Consider the following 22,852-nt stretch of genomic DNA (forward strand, 5'->3'; position numbering starts at 1 on the left):
GCAACCCCTGGGTCCAAGGGCACAGGCACGTCTGCCCTGTCCCCTGAAAGGTTAACCAACGCGCCACACCCATGGCCTTCTGGGGGTCCTTGGCAGCACCGGGTGTTACAGAAAACCTACTTTGAGCATTTCATGGCCAAAAATGGCTGCCTCCTGTTCTTGCTTTAAAAAAAATTTTTTTTTTAACCACAGGTAGGGGGAACACTTTCCCACATGCCTGTGTCACAGACCTATTTCCTCCTGGCGAACAGACATGCCCAGCGGTATCACAACTGAGGGCTGCGTGCCAGCGCTGGGGCCTAAAGCCCCGTCTGCCACTGCCCTCAGCTCTGCGCGGTGTTCTCTGCGCCCCCAAATACCGGGAACCACCCACGCCAGGACCTCAAGGGCGGGCCCGATCGGCCGCGGGACCAGAAGGCGGCTGGAGGCAGTAGCTCGCCCCGACTCAGCTGCACAGACAGCGAGGCAGCCAGGAAAGCGGGTGATGCTTCAGCCAGCTGACCGAGAACAGGCTGGAAGGGGTGGGTCACGGCTGCCCGCAGCTCTGGCCCACGCAAGCCCTTCAAGCGGCTGCTCTCGGGGGCCACCGAGCTTCCACCCTCACTCTCCTGAAAGGGCACTGCTTTTGCAGAAAGTGGGGGGAAAAACTGAGAAAACAGACCAAGCCGTTCCATTTCTAAATCCGCAGAGATGCTATTTTCCGCCAAAAGTCAGCATACCGTGAGGGCTCACCCCTGGGGATAGCTAACTCCTCCCTTCTAGAAAAAAACGGGGCTGTGGGGGCATGTGAGGTGTGGCGGACGACAATCCCACCCAGATACCTTCGTGCTGTGCTGCTCCTGGGCCAGGCCTGGGCCAGGCCTCTTTCCCGAGGGAAGGTGCACTTGGAGGACGGCTGCGACTTTAATGAGGATGTCCCCATGGATGGCTGCCCCCATCAGCAGGCCCATGTCACAGACCTTCAGGGCCGCAGCCACCGCGGGGGCGTCCCCGGGCTCTTCGCACAGACACACGGCCTTCAGGAGGCAGCCGAAGGCATAGACGCGGCGCCAGTCCTTGTGGACGTCCCGCCACGGGCCCGTGTTGAGTCTTTCCCAGGAGTAGTCCAGGATGACCTCGCTGGCCTGTAGACACTCGCTCCGGCGGCCCCGGCAGAACAGCTCGGCGGCCTCCTGCAGTAGCCGCACCACGCTGGGCTCCACCTTCTCCCCGAGCTCCAGCACCAGCTCCTCCTTCGTGGGGGGCAGGAGCGCCCGGAGGGCCTCCTGGAGGGCGCCGGCTCCTGCCAGGGGCTCTCCGTTGTCTTCAGCCATGGGGCCCTCTGCCAGCCTAGTCGGAGAAAGGTGGAGGGGGAAGAAAGAACAGTTAGAGCAAAAAACCATGTTGGACACCTAAATACGCACGTTTGTAGGTTTTCATAAAATCAAACTTGGGGGGGGTTGGGGGCAAGCTAGATCTGTGATGACATCCAGTGGCCAAAACGTCAACCACTGAGTTTAAAAATATACATTTGGAAAGGCAACCTACTGAATGGGGGGGGGGGATTTGCAAATGACATGTCCAATAAAGAGTAAAGAGTTGGTATCCAAAACATATAAAGGACTGACACAACTCAACACTCAAAACACAAATGATCCAATTGAAAAATGGACAGAAGACATGAACAGATATTTCTCCAAAGAAGACATCCAGATGCCAACAGACACGTGAAAAGATGCCCAACACCACTCACCATGAGGGAAATGCAAATGAAACTGCAACGAGATTTCACCTCGCACCTGTCAGAATGGCTAAACTCAACAGCACAAGAAACAAGGATGTGGAGAAAGGGGAGCCCTCTTCTGTTCCCACGTTGGTGGGAATGCAAACTGGTGCAGCCACCCCAGAAAAGAGTATGTAGGGTCCTCAAAAAATTAAAAATAGAACTACCCTACAACTCAGCCATCGCACTACTGAGTATCCCCAAAATACAAAAACACTAATGCAAAGGGATACGTGCACTCCTCTGTTTATTGCAGCATTATTTATAACAGGCGAGCTACGGTAGCAGCTCACGTGTGCACTGACTGACGAACGGATAAAGAAGATGTGATGTGTGTGTGCGTGCACGTGCGTGTGTGCGATGGAATATCATTCAGCCATAAGAAATGAAATCTTGCCATTTGCAATGATGTGGATGGAACTAGAGAGTATTATGCTAAGTGAAATAAGTCAGAGAAAGACAAATACCATATGATCTCATTCATATGTGATATTTAAGAAACAAAGCAAATGAGCAAACGAAGAGAGAGATAGAGAGAGAAACCAAGAAACGGACTCTTAACTATGGAGAACAAACTGATGGTTACCAGAGGGGAGTGGAGGGAGGGATGGGTGAGACAGGTGATGGGGATTAAGCCGTGCACTTATCACGATGAAAAGAAAATGATTAAAAAACTAAAAAGTGATAAAAAAGTAAAAACTATACAAAGTTATTTTCCAAAGACAGAGAGACCACGCAGACTTCCTCCCTTCCAGATTTCCATAGCTTCCCACACGTGTCCTTTGTGACAGCATCGCATGGGTCATGATTGTACTGTGGCCTTCTCTGCCGGGCATGAACCTGGCACAGTACAGGCTCGCCGTGGGCGCTGGATAAATGTTTGCTCAGAGAGGAACATGCCCTGTCCTTGTCTGGAATGCCTCCGACGCCCGCCTCTCTGGCAAACTATCCAACCTTTAAGGTCCAGCCTCCATGACCCCCTATGGGAAGCCTGCCAGGACTCTCCCACAGCATCTTGTGTTGGAATAGCTCTCGACTTTCTTGAGCTACTCTTGTCTCAAATGTACCACGAATACCGGCCTACATGTCTGTCTCTAGCTGGTGAGCTAGCTGGCGAGCTGCTCCAGGGCAAGAACAGGTCTCAGTTCTCTACAGTTCCCTAGAGTCTGGCTCACAGTAGGCACTCGGTTGAGGGTACGGAAGGAATGAGATCCTAACTTCGCAGGAAGAGACCTGGCAATACATGACACCTACAGAGAGAGGACAAACATCACAGCTGGTGCTTTTGGTGGCATTACCCACGATGCCAGGCCAGTCCTAAGGCAGGAGTACCACTATGTGAATAGGTTCTCACGGGTTCAGTGCTCACAACCGACTACCCGCCCGTGCTACTATGCGCTAGGTATGCTAGCAGTGGGTATATCCCCTGCCTGTCTCATTGGATGCCAAGAAATAGGGACCATCGTGCTTTTGGCAGAGACTGCTCTATGCCAGGGCTCAGCAGACTCTTTCTGTAGAGGGCCAGACAGTCCACACTTGAGGCCTGGCAGGCGGTCCAGTCACGCTCTGCCAATGCGCCTGTACAGTACGTACACAAACAGGCACGGCCGCATTCCAATAAAACTTTATTTACAAAAACACACCCTTGCTTCAAGCTCACCAAAATCCAGTTCATCTTCTTCCTGGGCACACAGACTACATTTCCAGGTCTTCCTTGCACTTAGATGTGACCATGCCACCAAGTGGTAGCTAACGGGAATGTCAGCGACGGTGCCACTGCCAGGGCTGGCCTGCACACACCTCCTGGAGAATTCCCCACACTTTCCCTACCCCCTGGCTAGAAGTGAAGGACCCTGAGGCCCTGGAGGATGACAGCCACAAGAGCCCCCCAACCAGGCATACATACCCATGCTGGAATGCCTCGTGAGCCAAAATTAACCTGTATTGTGATCAGCGGGCACTCCGTTGTCTCCCACTGGCTGTTTCCGGACCAGACTGTTCTTGCTAGGGCCCCACAGTGCTCGTCCTCCATTCGGAGATTACAGAGCCACTTCTCTTGTCCTTTTCCAAGTTCTTCTTTCCAGCTTTCCATTCATTCTGTGGCCCCACTAGCCCTCCAAGGAACGTCTTCTTCCTTACGTCAGCCAGGCTTGGCTTCTTTAGTTGACAGACAGAGAACCCTACTGGGCCCACAGAAGTCACGGTCAGCCAACATCCCCTGGAGGATGGTGAAGGCAAGAATGAAGGCTTGCCTGTGATGAAGCCGTATCAAGTTCCCCCAGTGAGGAGGAGAAAGGCAAGAGTTTCCCCGTGGTCCCTGCCTCCTGTTACTAACACCCTTATCCAGCTCCCTCCTCCTGAGCATGGGCAGGAACTATAACTGAGTGAGTAAACAGAATAATGGCCTTTGCAAATGCCATTAGAAATAAGGACCTTGAGATGGGAAGATCATCCTGGATTATGTGGGTGGGCCCAACTGAATACAGGAGTCCTTGAAAGAATCTTTCCTGGGTAAGTCAGAGTCAGAGGGACAGGTGATTGTAGAAGGGTCAGAGACATGCAGTGTTGCTGGCTTTGAAGATGGGGGAGGGTCACAAACCAAGGGGTGTGGAAGCCTCTAGAAGCTGGACAAGGCAAGGAAATGGATTCTCTCCTGCAGCTTCCAAAAAGAAAGGCTGCCTGGGCGAGACCTTGATTTTAGCCGTCGGTCCCATATTGGTGAACTTCTAACCGAGAGAACTGTAAGCCACCAAGTCTGTAGTAATTTGTCACAGCAGCAATAGAAAACCATAATGACTTGCTTCTAACCAACAGATGTGCAAGTTTGACATGTGTGGCTATTCTTTTTTCTCTTGGTCTAAGACGGCAAACGTGATGGGATGCCCCTTGATCGGGATACATGAGACTGTAACTTCCGCGGCTAGCGGACTCTCCCTACTGCCTTCCTGGCTTGCGTGCATCGATGAAGCAAGTGGCCACGTTGGAGAGGTCCACATGGCACACAGATGCTGGTGGCTTTGAGCCAACAGCAAGCTCAGAACTGAGGCCCTCAGTCCAACAGCCTCCAGGAACTGAATTGTTCCAACGATCACAGGGATTTAGATCCTGTCCAGTTGAGCCTTCGGGTAAGAACTTCGTCCTGACTGACACCATAATTGGAGCCTTGTGAGATCTTGACACAAAGGACCCAACTAAGCCACACCCAGACTCTCGACCCAAAGAAGCTAATACATACGTGTTGTTTTAAGCAACTAAGTTTATGGTGATGTGTTACACGGCAGTAGATAACTAATAAACAACCCTATCCAGATTTCCCTGACACCCTGGGACCCAACTGTACCACTCACACAACAGAACGAGAAGAAAAAGCATGCTTCCTTTAGCGCCAACGTGTATGAAGAAGCCAGCAGGGAAGTGAAGACATACGAATGCTAGAGGTATGGTCCCTAAAGGTAGGCTGGACAGTACCACCCCTACCTCTGGGCTCCATGTTAGCTCATTTCTCCCCAGCTCATGGGTAATGGGAGGTAGAATACTGACAGTATTACATGATTGCCTCACCAAATCTCACAATGACCCTGGGACGCCAAGAACATACAATGTATTTAGTGTAGGCCAGGTATGTTGCAGGCACTTTTTCATTCTTACAGAAACTCTAAGGAAGTATCATCATTCCCATTTCACAGAAAGCTAAAGCAGAGAAGCTAAATGACTTGCCCAAAAGCACTCGGGTGGGAAGAGGTGACGCAGAGATTTAAAACTCAGGCCGTCTGGCCTTCACCTCCATGGCCTTACAGGTGAAGGAACGGAGGCACGCCATCTCCAGCCAGCCCATGATGAAGCTGGGAGTCCAGGTTGCTTAACTCAAGAAAAATCTGTCAAGGAGGAGTTATTATTCCCATTTAACAGATGAGAAAATCCCATCACTTCACGGAAGGCAACGACCCCTCTTTCTCGTGTGTCATTAGGTTTGAAGTACCTCTTCCTGGGCGTGTCCTCTAGTTATAGCAATAATGTACAGTTGTTCTCAGTCCTGCCGTCTATTCCATGGTTCCCCCACCTTTCCTCTCCCTCTCCTTTTATTTGCACCTTCCAGCTCTGTCAGGGGATACGGAACGATGTGATCATTCTCCCCACAATCCCACCCTCTTTTGCTGATGAAGAAACTAAAGTCCAGGGAAAAATGAAGTGACTTTCCTATGTGCCGTGTCAATGCTCCAAGTTTTATGTACATTGCCTAACATATTCCTCCTAATCCCATGATGTGTGGTTTTACAAATATGAACAAGGATTTGGGAGCTTAAGCAACTTGTCCAAAACTACACAGTATGTGGTAGTGTCTACGCAGAACACTCTTTGGTTTCGGGGGTGAGGACCGATTCTGTTTTAGGACCTTTGTCTCCTAGCTTGGTCCTTGGTGCACAAGAGGTATCCTTCCCAGCTGGCCCAGTGAATGATGGGACGGAGAGCCTGGAGTGGCCTAGCCCTCGCCTGCCAGGATGATTTCTATCTCCAGCCTCCTAGATGATTTGTAAATGTCTTGTGTTGGCCTCATGAACAGCCTTCTTGGGAGGGCTTCACAGTCCAACCTTCCACCGTGGCCATATCCACGACCCATCCACAAAAATGCATGTGAGCCCATCAGCTGGACTCCCTGGGTGGCTTCATGGCTCATCCCCCTCAGAGTGACTCATGTGTCTTATGAAGTAACCTCGAGAAGTCTTGAGTATCCAAAAGACCTCAGAGACCTCACATCCTGGCTTCTCACAAAGGTCTATAAAAAAGCCTCCCAGAAGACCACTTACTTGCCTTACTATAAAAATGGCTTCCACCGGGGCCTTGTGAACCAGCTTCGTAAACAGGTCTCTTAGTGGCCTTAAAAAATGGCTTCCCAGAGGATTTTAAAAGGGCTATAAACTGGTTCCCTGGGATGCAGATTACGGACTTCGTAAATGGACCTCTCAGGGTGACCTTACCAAACAGCCCTTCGTAGAGCTCACTAAGGCCTTACAAAGCGAACCTCTACAGGTAGCCTCGTGTGCTGCTTCGCAAACTGGCTTCCCAAGGTGGTCTCGTGTTCGGCCCCCATAAACCGGCCTGCTCAGGCAGCCTCTGGGTTGCTTTGCCAGCTGGCCTTGGAGAGGGCCTCCTGTAAATGGCCATGTCAAAGAGCCTTCTGGGAGAGGGCCTGCACAAAACAGTCTCCCCTTGGCCACATAACAGAGCTCAGTAGTTCATTTCTCATCCAGAGTTCCTCGGTGAATGGCCTTATGAAAAGGTCTTCAGATACTTACGTTACACTATATGACAAAGTCTTCCAGAGGTGGACGTTCCAGGATAGCTCTGAGTTAGTTTCCAAAATGATTTTTCAGTCTGACTCTGTTTTTGCCTCTCGAATGGCCTCCCAAAGGGCCTCATGACTGATCTGAAAACACTGGGGCGCCCGGCTGGCTCAGTCAGTGGAGCGTGGGACTCTTGATCTGGGGGCTGTGAGCCTGAGCCCCACGTTGGATGTAGAGATTACTTAAAAAATCTTTTAAAAAAACAAACCACTAGCCTCCCTGAAGACCTTATGTTGACAGCATGAAGCAACTATGCTCGGGGAGGTGGCAGGCTGGTCATTATCTGAGTAATCTTACAGTAATCTTCATCTTACCGCTTCTCAGAACCTTTGCCTTTTAAATAATTGCCATATCAACCAGCCTTTGGGGGAGGAGCCAGACCCTGCTACGTGAAACGGTCTTCCAAAGAAGACTCCTGAACAGTTTCAAAAATGGGCTTCTTTACACACTGGGCCCTCGTCTGGGGGGCCAGGTGAAACCCAGCCTTCGTCTTGGTTTTACAAACCAATCTATCTTCCGTGGTGTCTTCAGGACACCGGCAATCAGGATACGTCCTGCCAATCCACCCTCCTGTTAGCTCCTATTAGCATGTGAAGTGGCCTCACAGGATAAACGGCCTTCGCTGGCTGGGTCAAACACCTTCTTGCTGACTGTATGAAACTATCTTCCAGGGCAGGCGGCCTCACGTGGGCTGTAAGCAGTGGCCTGCACACAACCACCCATTCCATTTGGCCCTCTGCTAAAGGCCAGGTATAGGCTACACGAAACCCCTTCCTAAATGGCCTCAAGCCCTAACTTTACAAATCAGCCTTCTAGCATCCCCCACGTACTGGTCTGACAAAGAAGTCTTCTTGATAATTCTATTAAACACTTTTACAGAGGAAGGCATCAAGCCAGAGTATCCTTGTGGCCTGGCTTTATTGACTGGCTTCCCAGAGTTGCTCACTGAATTGCCTTTTATAAAAGGTTATACTAAACAGCTTTCCAGAGGAGTCAAAAATAAACTGTGTGAAAGTCTTCCAGAGTGGTGCTGTAGACTGGTCTTCAAACTGGCCTCCCAAAGTTCCATATAAAAGGGAAGGGCGTAAGGAGAGATTGTATAAACAGCCCTCTGGTGGTCAGGTATAGGAGGGTTAACTCTAGAATATTTCTGACAAACCAGGATGCTATAGATACGCCCCCTCTTTTTTTTTTTTTTTTTTGGCTTGGTATACATTTTTCTAAAATTTTTTATTCTCACCATTTTCTCCAATGCTGTTTTTCATTGCTTGGAATGTTCATTTCTGCAAGCAGGAATTTCATTTTACACAAGCTGAGTACCGGGAGTGCTCTTCTTAGCTTTCTTTCATATTTATGTAAGTTTCAATATTCCAGTATTTATTATCTAAATATTTAATATTTAGAACTGGACAAGTCAGAAATCAGGGTTATTCCAAACCAACTAAGACCTATGGTCACCCTAATTATGAAAAAGTCTGAGGGGTCCTGTATCATCACATTAGACTCTGAGAATTCCACAGGTTATCAGCCTCGAGACTTGTTAGTCATAAAAGGCTTTTTTTGAAGGAAGTGAGGGTGCAGGTGTTAGGTCAAGTGCTTGTGTGTCCTGACTTTGTAAACTGACCTTTCAGAGTGCCACATGTACTGGCGTCACGACATGTGACTGCTTTCAGGGGAAGGTAAGGTACAGATTGCATAAAAGAGCTTCTCAGCAGACTGGATCTTGGTTTCTCTTATAAAAGGCCTTTTGGTTGATGCACGAAATGGTATTAATGGCATGGGAGTCACATAAGGGTTGTAGGAACTAACCTCTCCGAGTGGCTGTTGTCTGGGCTTTGTAAATCAACCTAATGCGAACTTCATACAAGGCTTCTCATTGGTTGTATTAAACACAAAGGCGCCAAGTATAGGCTATATAAGACGGCCCGCATGGACTCTGGTCCTGACTTCCTAAATTCACCATCCAGATAGAGCACCTTATATAAGTAAGCTGGTCTTTCATTAGTGAACAGCACAAGTGGGTTCTGTCGGTTACAAAAGAAAAGCCTGCTAGGAAGCCATCATAGTCATCCTAGAATCCTCTTAAATTATCTTTAAAAACCTAAAGCAGCTCCCAGAGTAGTCTTTAAATTGGGTGGGAGAAATCCCTTCTTGGAGAATCTCACTGGGATTCGCAGAGGGTCTCAGGTCGGCCTTATGAAAGGGCTCCCAACACCCAAGAGCCCCACAAAGGTCTCAGGCTGACCCGAAACAACCGTACCGAGGGTGGCATGCTGGTCCTGAGAAGCCTCCCACGGGTGCCTTCCGCAATAGAAGCCTCTATCCGGCCTTCTGGGAACAGGCTGTGCAGTTTTGAAATCTCTCCAATTTTACTGGGGCACTATTCCACAAAGGTTGTGCAAAAAACAAGAGCTTTCTAGGGAGCTTTGAAAAACTTCAGAAAGGTTTGGAAATATTTGGAAAGCTTTATTCACTGGCGCAAGGGTACGTCTGGCATTCGAAGGGCCACGCTGTCTCGGGTTCGGGCCGTCGGTGTGGCCCCAACACCTGCCTACTCCCTGACCCTGGGCCTGCTGAGCACGGTGACTTACCTCTGCCGGATCTACCGCCAGGTGCATAATGCCACACCTATGCTCAGCGTTAACTCCTATGGAACCAGACATCCCTGTCCTTCAGGTACCCCACACCAACACTCTACCCAAGGCCTCGCACTCCTTCCCCTCCCGGGACTTCATTGCTCGCGGCCCACATTCAGTTTGTAGCCGGCTCCCCTTCAGGCCGGTGACAAAAGTAGGTTCGGTTCGAGATCAACAGCAGAAAACTAGCTGTCGGTACCATTGCTAAGTAAAAACTCGCGCAAGCGCACTAGGGTTGCACCAACGCGGGGGGCGGGGGGGGGGCAAGAACTGCGCAGGCCCACACCAGCTGGGCTGGCCCTCACGCATGCGCAAAGACGAAATTACAGGAGTAAGGCGAGCATCACGCAGCGCCCGAAAGCCGAAGAACCGCTAAACAGCGTTTCCAGGGCACATGCGCCGTCTGTTTCCCTTCCCCACTCACACTCCCGTGTCGCTGCTTCCCGCTTCGTCTTTAAAGACAGCGCCTGCGCAGTCCTCCCCTCCGCGTCTATAAAGCCAGAGCTGCCCGCCCTCTGGAGTTGCCCAAGCTCACCTGTCTCGTGTCTGGGCTGTGTCGAGTCGCCCGGAGGCTGGCGGCGACTTGTTCCGTTTGGTCGGGCCACTCTGGCCCTCTCCTCCAGAGTAAGGTATCGATCACTCGGTGCTCGTCTGATCAGCACGGAGTGCCTAGCCGAGCGCCGAGTGATTGATGCCGAGGCCACGCCCCGTCCTGTTTTGAAGGCCCGCGGGTGGTGGCGGCAAGCCAGGGTGGGGGCCTTTTCCTCGGTTTCTCTTCCCACGTGGGGGACAGCTGAGACTTCCTCAGCCCCGATAACTTCGTGGGCTAGTCAGCTCCACATCCACCATTTCATCTGAACCGTACAGTTAGGAGGATTCATTTTCCTGGATTAGAGAGAGGTCAACCAATGCCCAGCGAAAGAAAGTGGCCAAATCCTTGTGCTTTGGGAAAGCCTCAGATCCGAAATTTGAACCCCCAAGTGCTGTCTCCACGGCTCGTGGGTGTGGGAAGGTCCTGGGTTTCAGTGGGGAGGCCAGAATCACTCCTGACCCCAAATGGTGTGGGCATTCCTGAGGGTTTGAGTTTTGAGCACACTGCCTGTGGCCTCCAGGGACTCAGGCCTTTTGCAGCGTTGAACAGACGCAGTAGAAAGTTCTGCTCATACTGAGTCTGGAGTCCAAGGAGGAACGGGAAGGTATCAAAGAAAAAATTATTCATGACACCTGTCAAAGGTGGTAAGGCAGACTACTTACCTCTGCAATGGGGGTGGGGAGGGTGGGGTTTGTGATAGGGAGAAGTGGGCACAACTCCAAATATAACAAAGACAAGTGCAGATTTATAGCCAAGGAGCAGGGTCTAGGTCACTGGATGGGAAATTACTAAGAGGAAGCACCAGGGGTAAGGGGAATTCTGCTAAACCAACCGCATAGGCCAGAGTGATAAGATATCAAGGGTAGAGGATAAGGAATTTGAGCAGATATCAAAGGTGGGGGATTTTTGCTGAACTGACCCAATAGGATTCTTGCTAAAACTGGACTCAACAAGCCACGGACAATGCCCAAGGTCAAGGCCTAGTCAGAAAAAGGATTCAGAAGGGCCTGACTAAAGTTAGTTCAAGGAGAGGTTCTTTGTCACTGCTCGCCAGGGATGTGTCGGGCATTATCTGGTGCCCTGAGACTCCTTGGTATTATGGAATTACCTTAAGAGCTCTATTAGGTGGAGATTACTGTCTTAATAGACAAGGAGACTGGGGCTTGCTCAAGGCCCATTCAGCAGATCAGTGAGTTCTAAGAAGTACGGAGCATCAAAGAAAACACCAAGTGAGCTCAGCCCCTCGCCCTGGAGGATCTCACAGGTAAGAGATTGACAAATATTTATTGAGCATTTACTATAAACCTTGTACTTTCAAAGCACTTTAAAAATAGTAAACTCATGGGGCGCCTGGGACACTCAGTTGAGTGGAGTGTCTGACTCTTGATTTCAGCTCAGGTCATGATCTCAGGGTGGTGACGTTGAGTCACACGTCGGGCTTTGTGGTGAGGGCAGAGTCTGCTGGAGATTCTCTCTCTCTCTCCCTCTGCCCCTTTCCCTCCTGCTGCTCTCATGCACTCTCTCAAATAAAGAAAATTTTTAAAATCTTTCAAAAAATGCTAAACCCATAGATTAATTATTATTATCACCCCCAGTTGAGTAGTGACAACATTGAATTTTGCCTGAGCCCTGTGTTCCTAGAAAACAGTGAAGATTGAAGGAATTCCCCTCACCGTTTTGTGTTCCAGAAAACAGGTTGCTGCCAAGAACCCCCTTTTCCATAGGACTTAGGGAAGACTCATGGATGCCCTGCCCTGTCTACCTATGGCAAGGCCAGACACAGACCCTCCAAATTCCCATTCTTTGCCTTATAAGTGATTAGTGAACTGCTTGTCCCCAGTAATCAATCCAAGCAAAATGCTCCTTAACCAGATTTGGTTAAATTCTCGTCTTCCTCCAGCCCCTGAACTTTGGCACACCTTCAGCCTAAGGGAGCAGACAGGCCCTCCTGAGAACAGGGCAGAATATTCTCTGACCTATTGTCCCAGTATGCCACCTTATCATCCTACTTCCTAGTTCTTTTCTGCGGCCTATAAAAGAAAAAAAAAATCTTTTTGCCTGACCCTGAAGATGCTCTGCAGACCTTATGGTCACAGCTTTCTCTCTAGGACAGTAGATCCCTCCCCCCATTGCAATCATGCTTACAAGTGAGTCTGCCCTTAATACTTCCAGTTTTATTTTTTGTTAGACAGTGGGTGGGCAGAGACTATGGGAGGGTGGACACTGGGCCTCTAGGAGCCCAAACAGGCCCCACAGTAAAGGGTCAAAAGAGATGTGAACACAGACCCTCTGATTCTCTTCCACAGTGATCAGGAATGGGGTTCCGGTCTGTCCCAGTGAGTAGGGAGTGCTGCCAGCCAGGCAGACAGACATCCCTTTTGCCAACTTGTGTTTTCAAAACTGGCTTGTTGAGATGAATTCTAGGCACCAATGAAATGTTTTCGTAAAAGAAAAGAACCACAGTCTTTTGTGGGGCTTCACTTCCCGTGTGTCAGTGCCAGTCCCCACCCCTCCCCCTATTTCTCCTTGTCCCAGGCAGCCTTGGAATTGGCCATCAAGCTGACAGAACCCTTTGAGTGCTGCGGGAAGGCGGGGAACCAACAAAAGGCACCGTTTATGTCCATGTTTGTGGATTTTCTGTTTGATCAGCAGCCTGTAATTTAAATATATACAAGTGTGCTGGGAACATTTGTGGCTTAATTACCGAATTTATTTAAAACACACACATACAAACAAAACTCTAAGCTGGAAAACAACATTTAGCTTGTCCACAGAAGAGACATTTAATTGACTCCAGTTGCTTAAAGATGATGTGAAAACCTTCCCCTACTGAATCTTCCATTCACTGGAGGACCTAAGGCTGGTCACTTACCCAGCCTTCATTGGGTGCCTTCATTCTCCTTAAGCATTACCACCTCAGCAAGGAGCTAGTGGCCTGAAGTGACCTTAAAAGAGTAGGAAGACAAAAGCCAAAGTGTTTTGTTGAGTGGATGCCGCTGGGATGGAAGCGAAAAGTCGCTGACAGGAAGTCAGGCAGCCTGGAACACTGATTACCTCTCTGAGCCTCCAGTGTTCTCCTCCATGAAATGGGTATAAGAAAGATCCTGTATCCCCTGTGCTGGTGAGGATTGATAGGACGGCTGTACGTCTCCAGCCTCTAGTCCCTAGTCTGTTCCAGAATCCCTATGTTCCAACCTATTAGCACAGACCCCCCCCTTCCTGTTCTGTGTCCATAGGTCCCCTAGGGCAGTGTGGAGCTTCTTAAAATCCAGGCTCTTGGCCACCGCCCCTGGAGTTTTCGGTATAGTAGTTCTGGAGTCAGGCCCAGGATTCTGCATTTTCACTAGCTATCTGGACTACTCAGAGGCAGATGGTAACTGCATTTTGAGAGAGGCAGCTCTGGGGCTCACAGGTGTCTGGAACGGTGGGTGGGGGAGGTGGTAGAGGGTTCTGGAAGCTGCATAAAGCCGACCTGAGGAGGGGCCCAGAGCTTCCTGGCCAGGCTAGGTCCTCTCTCCTGCTGTTGCACAGCCCCTCCTCCACCAGTATTTCTTTGGATTCTCACACACCACTGCCCAGACCGCAGCCAGCCCAAAGATCCTGGTCAGGACAGACTCAAGCATTGCTCCCTTACAGACTAAACACTACTACCTTCCCTTCTTCCATGGATCACAGGGGATGTTTTTCTCCTAAGCCCTTGAAAAGCCAAAGGGTTTTTTGTTTGGTTGCTTTGGCTGCATAATAGGACCCGTCACCCTCTCCTCATCATCCCTCAATACATGCCAAGCACTGTGTTCGGTATTGGCGTGATCGTGACCAACAAGACAAATATTTTCCTCTTTGTTATTCATCAATTCATTTGTGTTGCAAATATGTATTGAACACGTATTTCATGCAGGCATTGAGCTAAGCGCATGTATCAGTTACCCATTACTGCAAATAATGCTGTGTAACAAACCGTCCCCAAACTAGATAACTTAAAACATTAGGACTACAGAGATCTGGATGGTCGGGTCAGCTGCATCTGACTCCGTTGGTCTTGGTGCAGCTTGCTTGTGTGAAGATGGCCTTACTCACATGTCTGGTGGTCAGTTGGGGGTTGGCCAGGGCAGTGGGGATAACTGGACTAGTGGTCACTCATCACGCAGCAGGCCAGCCTGGGCTTGGTCACATGACAGTGGTGGGATTCCACGAGACGGAACGGGAACTGCGAGTCTCTTGAGGCTTAGAGCCCTCCGTGGCACAAAGCACTTCTGTTGGCTAAGTCAAGTCACGTGCTATTGGCCAAAGTAAGTCATACGGCGAGTCACATTCAAGGTGGGTGAGGAAAGAGAATCCACCACTTGGTGAGAGGAACTCTGAGTCCTAGTGCAAGAGGCTTGCGTGTGCATGTGTGTAATCTACAAGTAAAGCAGGGAAAGGAGAACCGGGTGATGCCGGGTGTATGTAGGATGGGGGTTGCTATTTTACATGGCAGAGACTTTTCTGACAAGGTGCCCTCTGGGCAGACACCTGAAGGAAGTGAGAGACCAGGTCCTGTATTCATGTGCCAGAAGGGAGTTTCAAGGCAGAAGGAAGGGCGCAGAGTCTGGGGTGGCTGGAGTCCCAGGAGCCAGTGGGGGCATGCGAACAGGCACGGTCAGAGAGAGGAGACACCTGGCAGAGGTGTGAGAAATAGAGTAACTGTGAGGAGTGTCCTGGCGGGTGAGGCATAGGCGGCCGCAAGCACATGTCACAAGTGGACAAGGATAGGGAGGAGGGGGGCAGTGTTAAAGAATGGCCACAGGCCCTTGGCACTACTCCCATGGAGAGGTGCAGCGTGTGCCTCTCCTTAGAGTCTGTGAGCTGGTCAGGAGGGACGCTATGGAACTTTGGGGCTGGGTCACAGAAAGCGAGGTGGCTTCTGCTTTGTTCCCTGGAACTCTCGGGAGCCTGGGGAGAAATCTGACTACCCCGAGGCCTAGTGTTTGAGTCATCCCAGCCCAGGCAGCAGGTGCCGAGAGAACAAGCCTCCGGGAGGTTCTAGCCCCAACCGTAGGAGTCTTCCCAGCTGAACCCTGGACGTCACGGGGCAGAGACAAGCTGTCTCCACCAAGCCATCTCCCACCCCACTAAATAAGGGGAAGACGAGTAATTCAGATCCCTTGCCATGGGAAGAGAGTGTTCCAGGCAAAGAAAACAGCCCATCTGCAGGGCAGGAGAGGCCATTGGTGGTGACTTACAGCAAAGTTCCCTGAGTGTGGGCGCTCCCACCAGTGGTACCGGGAGGCCTGGGGAGGCATGTACTTCCATCCTGGGTTTGCTGCCTCGAGGCCTCGCACCCTGCTCTTGCATCTCCAAGGTCCACCAGGCTCCTTCTGCAATCTCAACGGACCTGTGATCTTGGAGCCTCTGCTGCTCTTCTTCCTGCAGGAATTTTGGTCCAGAATGAAAGCGGTGGGGGAGGAAGCTTGACACTCCGGGCTGTCTTGAGAGGGAACAGCCTGGGCTCTGCTCCTTACAGATCTGTCCTGCCACACTGGACCCTGCTGCGAAGACATCTCAGGCTCACCAGGAGCAGCCTAGTCTTGGCCCTGCTGGCCCCCAGCTGCAGGAGCTTTCTGGGAGCTCCTCGCAGCCTGGTGTGTTAATGCTTCTGAGGGTGAAGCAGAAGGAAGACTAGAACAGTCTATCCTGTCCTCAGGCTGAGCTGATTTTCCATGGGGACTGCAGGGGTGGGGGAACTGTAACTCCACAAATACTTTCCTGAGACCTCCTACGTGCCAGGTACTGTTAGGCACTGGTGGGGCTGGGGTTACAGCTACAAAGATAAAAAAGGTACATTTTATGAACTTAACACCAATAAGGGGAATAAAAATAAAGACACAAACCCTAGCCCAAATCATTGTTACTGAATTGCATTTGACATCTTTCTGTTATAAATTGCAGAAATCCAATTCAAACGATCACATTTATTTGACTCATAGGACAGAAAATTCCGAGGATTGAGCTGGCTTCAGGCAAGGCTGGACCTAGGTGCTCAGATGGTGTTGCCTCATGGCTTGGCCTCTCCTTTCCTCTGAGCCGGTTTTATTTCCAGGCCGACTTTCTTCTTATGATAGCCCCTGACAACCCCAAGTTCAAATCCTAGGTTTGGCAGCTCCGGAGGAAGTAGAGTGCCTCTTTCCTAAGAATTTCAGCAAAAGACCCTAAGAAGACTCCCATTGGCCTGGTTTGTGTCTGCGTTTGCCTGAGCCAATCGCTGTGCAAGGTGGATGTGATTCTGCCACTGGCCGAGGCTGGGAGTTTCCCCTCTTGACTGAGAGTGGAGGTTGGGCAGTTCTGCTCGTAGAAGTTGGGCTGCTGTTACTGGAAGAAAGGGAACAGATGCTGGGCAGACAAATAACCACATGTAACCGAAGCCTCAGAGGCAGAACGATCCTTGGCGTGCGTCTTATTCAATACCTTCGTTTTATAGGTAGGAGAACCGAGAACCTTCACATCTATCTCTTCCGCTTGGCAGGCCCTGAGCAATCCCTTCGTGTCTCCGTGACTCAGTTTCCCTATCTCAAGGGGGTATAATGACACCATAGCGGGAATTGGAAGGATTACTTCATATAAATGTTGTAACCTGGTTAGAACAGTGAAACCTATTAGGTGCCCAGTAAGCGTTGTTCTTTCTCCTCTCTTCTGGCATCCCTGGATCTCTGGGACTCATTCATTCCCTTCTCTGTGTCTCGGAAATACTGTATCCACCCCTTTGCTTGGATTCAGCGTTGTTATTTGTTTTTCCTCTCGTGGGACTCAGTTTCCAACACTCACAGGAGAGTTCTTGAAGAGCAGGGCCCAGTTCTTGTGACTCTGTGTCCACTGTCCGGCCCCTGGCAGAGGCAAAGACAGATGTATAGGGGAAAGCCATCAATGCCCCGACTCGGTTTGGCGGACCAGTTGTCCCATTGAACGAATGCCACGTGACAAACCATCATGGTGTTAAAAGTGACTTCAGAAAACATTTATTTTCTGCATGAATCTACAGTTTGAGCAGAGCTTGGTGGGGACAGCTAGTCTATCTTCCAGTTGGTTGTCAGCTGGAGTGGCTAGAAGGCCAGGAGCTGGGGACATCTGGAAGGGCCCCTGGCCCACATCTGGCCCTTGGGGCCGGGAAGGCTGGGACAGCTGGGAAGACTCCAGGGGCTGGGACCGCTGGGGCTCTGTGGGCATCTCTAGGTGCATGGTGCCAGGGAGGGGGGCTTGCATGAGTCAGCACAGGACCCCTCAGGTCTGTGCCCTAAAAGAGAGAACCAGGAAGAAGCGGTATTACTTACAAAAAAAAAAAAAAAATTAAAAACAAACAAAAGGAAACAACCCCTTGATTTTAGAATGGTTTTAGATTTACAGAAAAATTGCTGAGATAATACAGTCCCCAGGTACCCCACCCCTATTTCCCTTATTAACTTAATGTACATTTGTCACAATTAATGAGCCAATATGGATACATTCTTATAACTTTACAACTGAAGCCCGTCCCTTAGTCAGATTTTCTTAGTTTTTACCTAAGGTCCTTTTTCTGTCCTAGGATAGACTGTGGGATCCAGGATACCATATTACATTGAATTGTCGTGTGTCCCTCGTGCCCCCGGGCCGTGACAGCTTCTCGTACTTTCCGTGTTTTGACGACTCCGACAGTTTCCAGGAGTGCTGGTGAGGCATTTTGTAGACGGTCCCTCAGCTGGGATCTTTCTGAGGTTTTTCTGGGGATTGCACTGGGGGTTGGGTTTTGGGGACCAAGACTGCAGAGGGGAAAGGCCCTTCTGAACACGTCATGTTGGGGGCACGTACCATCAGCATGACGATCCCTGTTGGCGTTCCTCTCCATCACTTGGCCACAGTGGTGTCCCCACCGTAAAATTGCTCTTCGTCCCCCTTTTCCACACAATTAGTTTTTGCGGGGAAGTCACTAGCTCTGTGCAGCGTGCACACGGGGAGTGGGGAGCGGTGCTCCACGTCCTTGAGGCCAGAGCATCTACAGAGATTACTTGGAATTCTTCTCCATGAGAGGTTTCTCTGTGTTTCCCGATTTATTTATTTATGCGATCGGTGATTTATATCCGTGTTGACTCGTGGTTATTTATTTTCTACTTTGGATTATCATCCACTAGTGTGTTATTTACTCTGTTGCTTGAATTGTTCCAGTGTTGGCCATTGGGGAGCTCTTCAGGGTGGCTCCATGACCTTTTCATTCCCCCATCATTCAGAGCGTGTGTGTGTGTGTGTGTGTGTGCGCGTGCACGCGCTTGACCACTTCCTCACTTTCTGGCACTGTAAGATGCTCCAGGCTTGTTGAGTTTATTTCGCGCCCCAGTGCCAACATCAGCCAATTCTCCAAGGAGCCCTGGTACCTGTTATTGGAGAATGGTTTTAGAACCTAAGATCTGGATGCCAAGTGCACTCATGGTTGCTGGGGTGTAACACCCTTTTTAACAAAGCCTCCGAAGTCATGGAGTTTAATTCTGTCGCAGTCACAGGCCCACTCAGAATCATGGGGAGAGAATGTAGACTCTTGCGCCTCTTGGTAGAGGTCTGTCCTTGTCACCTAATCGGAGCTTATGAGATGCGGTCCACTGGTGTCATCATCTTTGGAAAGTACCCCTGCCACATCAGTGATGCTGTCGCCCGCCCAAGGATTCTTATCTGACTTGAAACACCCTTCATCCCCGTCTGGTTTCTATTTTGCTTCAAAGAAACTCTTTCCATGGTTTGGTTTTGCCTGGAGATGGTTTCAGGTGATACAGGGACACACCCTACCTAACACTGGGTCCCCGTGTGAGACGGCCGTTGCCTTCTCACGTCTCTCCTAGTCCTTTCGCTCTGGGGTCAAGGGGAAAGTCTCAGCTTCGTGCTGTAAACGTCTGTAGTGCATTTATAATGCTTGAGAATCTCTTTTCTTTTGTCATGTTCTGGCTCGGAGCATTCTCATGGCACAGCCTTCTAGGAAGAACTCCATCATATTGTTTTATTTTCATTTTATGTGCTTGGGAGCTACTCTCTGCAGCAGAGACATTTACCACTTACCAGTATGAGTGTGCACCCCCATATTTCCCAGTCCCCTTGCAGGTAGGTGAAGCCACGTGATGATTTGGGGCCAATGGGCTGTGCGTGGAAGATTTGAAAGCCCATGAGCGTTGCTCCAGCTCTGTTATTGCCCGTCGTAGGATGGCATGACTCCGTCTGCTGAGGCTCTCGCTGACGGAGTGGGGCCTCTGTCAACCCACATCGGTTATTCTGTGTTAAACCTTTGAACTCTTGGGAGCAACTATGATTGCTATGCTGCCTAATCTTTCTTGACTAATACAATTTTTAAATAGGGTGAGTGATCCTGGATTTTTCATTTACATAATGATGCAAGATTTACCCCCCCCCTCAAATGAGTGCTTCAAAGAAAAATAGGTGAATAATTTTCTAGGGCATAGTCAGACATGGCGAAAATCCTCAGTGGAAAGCTGCAAATGGGTAGCATTTGGGCAAATACTGCCACTGTGTTTTTGTCTTGCTGTCGGCGTGGGAACTCTGGTCTTTATTGGAGTTGGCCAGAAAGGAAATTTCTGTTAATTCCCATTTGTTCCCTGTATGTCCTGTGGCTTGAACAACAACCATCAAAACCTCTTCATTAAAGCTTATTAGTCAGAGATTACGTGAAAAGATCTGGATTTTCTATTGGATTTTAGAGCCAAATAGCTTGCCTTTGCCCATAATGTTCTCTAGACATCAATCACGGGTATAAACTTGGTGAGAGGGGGTGCTTCGAGGCTTTCTGCTCCTCGGCTCCTGTTTAAAGGCACAAGCAAATGATAACCGACTCGCCATGAGAGAACGCCCCAACACCACAGCCAAGAGGGAAAGGATGGAGTGTCATTCCAACCCAGTGCACCGAAAGCCGGGCCTGTGTGTGCTGATTAGCGGGTAATTGGGCCTTGGCACGGTGATTTGCATGCTGGAAACTGCTAAAATATTCACGTACTTGACTGTGTCTCTTCCAATTAGATGTAATAAATGCAGATTTGGGTGACCATATGTTTTATTTTGTGTAACGGTTTTAACCTTTAAGGTGTATGTGTGCCTGCGTGGGTGAGTGCAGCTCTCCAGTTCTCTGGGGCTGGCCTGATTGGAGGTAAGCTGGTATTTTAAGTTGCAATGTGATTAGCTAATTATTAGAGACTCCTTGGGATTGGAAGCACAGGCGCTATTAGCTTTCTAGTGTGAATCGTACTTTCTTCCTCCCTCCTTCCTTCCTACCCTCCTACCCTCCCTCCTTCTCTTGAGCAAGTTGACTCATGTCTCTAAGCCTTACTTCCCTCCTCTGTAAAATAGGGCTGATAACAACACCTATGAGAATTTTTGAGGAATAAAGAAGATACTATGTATGAGGCATGTAATGCAGTGTTTGGCACATAGTGAGTGTTCAGTGAATGGTAGCTGTTACTCTTATTATTGGCTGTTCATCTTTCAGCGGGTTCCTTAGCCTTCTGAACTCAGTTTCTCCGTCTGAAAAATGGGCTCATGCCATTGCTTACATGAGATTTTTGTGATGTGCGAAGGAGATAATTAGGTATTATTTTTATTACATGCTCAGGGAATTCATTCATTCATTCATTCATTCATTCATTCATTCATTCTGGGATGCATTGTGTATTAGCCAGGGTAGGATTTTTAGAGTAAAAACTTCCCCTAAATTTTGGCCTGAGACAGTAAATTTATTTCTCTCTCTCGTCTCACCTCAATGCAAATGGACAGGAGGCTCTGCTCCACGTACTCATTCAGGGACCCACACTCCTTCCAGCCAAGGCCGCACCCTCTGCAGGAGCCTCCAAGTCCTCCTCCTTCGGTCCATGCATGGCATGGGAAAGATGGTGGCAGATCTCACGCAGAATTCGATGGGCCACCTCGGCTCTGGTTCCAGCGGCCTCTTAGTACAAACCTGGCCACAGGGAAAGCGAGGGGATGTCCTCACTGTGCACCCAGGATAGCAAAGAGGATGACAGCTCAGTCTGGATCGAGGTTCCTAGAAGCCACGACGTGAGGGTTGCTGACTGCTTCTGAGACTCATAAAATTACACTGAATGAGCCCCACTTGAGGTCATACTGGGTTGGAAGAAGGACAAAGGGGAGATGCACGTGTGGAAGAACAGTGGGGCCCTGTGTCTCTTTTATGGCTCTGGGTCCTGGACGTTGGAGCCACAAGGTCCCTCCCTCCGCCCTTGGCCATGCTCTCCTTTGGAATCCATTAGTGAGCTCCGCCATTGTTTTTCTGATTTCATTAAAAATGCCACCAAGACACATGCTCTGCAGTATGCCACTTCAGTCCTAAGTGGGGCATTTTTGCTAGATGGATCGATTTTTTTAAATGACAGCATCTGTCTGCTTGTACACATTTATTTATAATTCTTCCCTTGGCAATTAGAGCCGGGGAATCGGTGAGCGGTAACCAGCTGTTTGAATTAGCCGGGAAGGGAGGCGGGGATGTGATCTGTGAAGGAGCCCTGGCCAGAAGCAACAAACATGGAACAGATGCCCCCAAATGCACAATCCTGGGGAGGGACTTGTAAATCACGTGCACTGCCAGCCCAGAGACACAGCAGCCGAGCCAGGGGAGCCGGAGAAGCCCCTGACAGTGGGTGGCTGTGTCTGGCCCTCTCAGGGACACAAGGGCTGTGGGTAGGAGGACGGCAGAGTAGCAGAGGGGGTACTCCTTGGTGAGCTGGACCCTCTGCTGAGTCCCTGTTGTGCTCAGGGTGAAACCCAAAGTCTTCCCCTTGGTCCACAAGGCCCTACGGGGGGGGGGGGGCTATTACTCCTCTGCCCTCCCTCCCTCCTGCTCTCCTGCCTCCAGCCTCCCCAACTCCCCGGGGCTCCTTGCTGCTTCTAGAATGTACCCTCCTCAGGGCCTCTGAGGCTCCAGCTTGCCCTGCCTAGAGCTTGGAGCTCTCCTTCTCCTGGCTTCTCTCCACCTGTGATCCCTTGTCACGTTCCAAACCCACTACAGATGCCCCGATGTTCGATGGCCCAACTCAGGATTTTTCGACTTTACCAGGGTGTGAAAGCAATATGTATGTAATAGAAACCATTCTTGGAATTTTCAGTGTGGCTCTTTCCCCCTGGGCTGGTGACATGCAGTGCGTATCCTTGTGTGACACTGGGCAGGGGCAGCTGGCCAGGCAATTGTCAGGGTCAACCGCGGACACTCACAGTCGTCCTGTACTCATATAACCCTTCTGTTTGCCACTTTCAGAACAGTATCCAATTACCGGAGCTAGTCAACACGTGCTTATAAATTGGGCTCTGTGTTGGATGCTTTTGCCCAACTGCAGGCTAATGTAAGTGTTCTGCGTACATTTAAGGTGGGCGAGACTAAGCTGTGCTTTTTTTTCTGTAGGTGAGGTTAGGTTAGGTGCTCATGATACGTCTTGTTCACTGCTGACCTGTGCCCGGCACACAGTAGGAGCATAGTAGAGATCTGCTGACTCCATGAAGGGATATTTCATTT

The 22,852-nt window shown here is 49.9% G+C and overlaps 1 protein-coding gene and 1 long non-coding RNA gene across 3 annotated transcripts in view; one reads left to right on the plus strand and one right to left on the minus strand.

Moving 5' to 3' along the window:
- KDM8 (lysine demethylase 8) overlaps nt 1-10,414 on the minus strand; it is a 23,294-nt gene extending 12,880 nt beyond the window's left edge. Inside the window, exons 1-2 of the mRNA XM_040635191.1 lie at nt 10,276-10,414; nt 822-1,329 (exon numbers count right to left, since the gene is read on the minus strand). Of these exons, the coding sequence (XP_040491125.1) occupies nt 822-1,313 (492 nt within the window). The 5' untranslated portion in view covers nt 1,314-1,329; nt 10,276-10,414. The remainder of the gene's footprint in view (nt 1-821; nt 1,330-10,275) is intronic.
- A 558-nt stretch (nt 10,415-10,972) lies between these two features.
- LOC103657807 overlaps nt 10,973-22,852 on the plus strand; it is a 31,415-nt gene continuing 19,535 nt past the window's right edge. Inside the window, exons 1-2 of one of the 2 annotated variants that reach the window (XR_005836023.1) lie at nt 10,973-11,596; nt 17,888-18,012. This is a non-coding gene — a long non-coding RNA (uncharacterized LOC103657807). The remainder of the gene's footprint in view (nt 11,597-17,887; nt 18,013-22,852) is intronic. The other variant, XR_566962.2, reaches the window with a different exon arrangement.

This window comes from Ursus maritimus, unplaced genomic scaffold (assembly GCF_017311325.1).
Source record: "Ursus maritimus isolate PB19 unplaced genomic scaffold, ASM1731132v1 scaffold_2, whole genome shotgun sequence".
Lineage (NCBI taxonomy): Eukaryota > Metazoa > Chordata > Mammalia > Carnivora > Ursidae > Ursus > Ursus maritimus.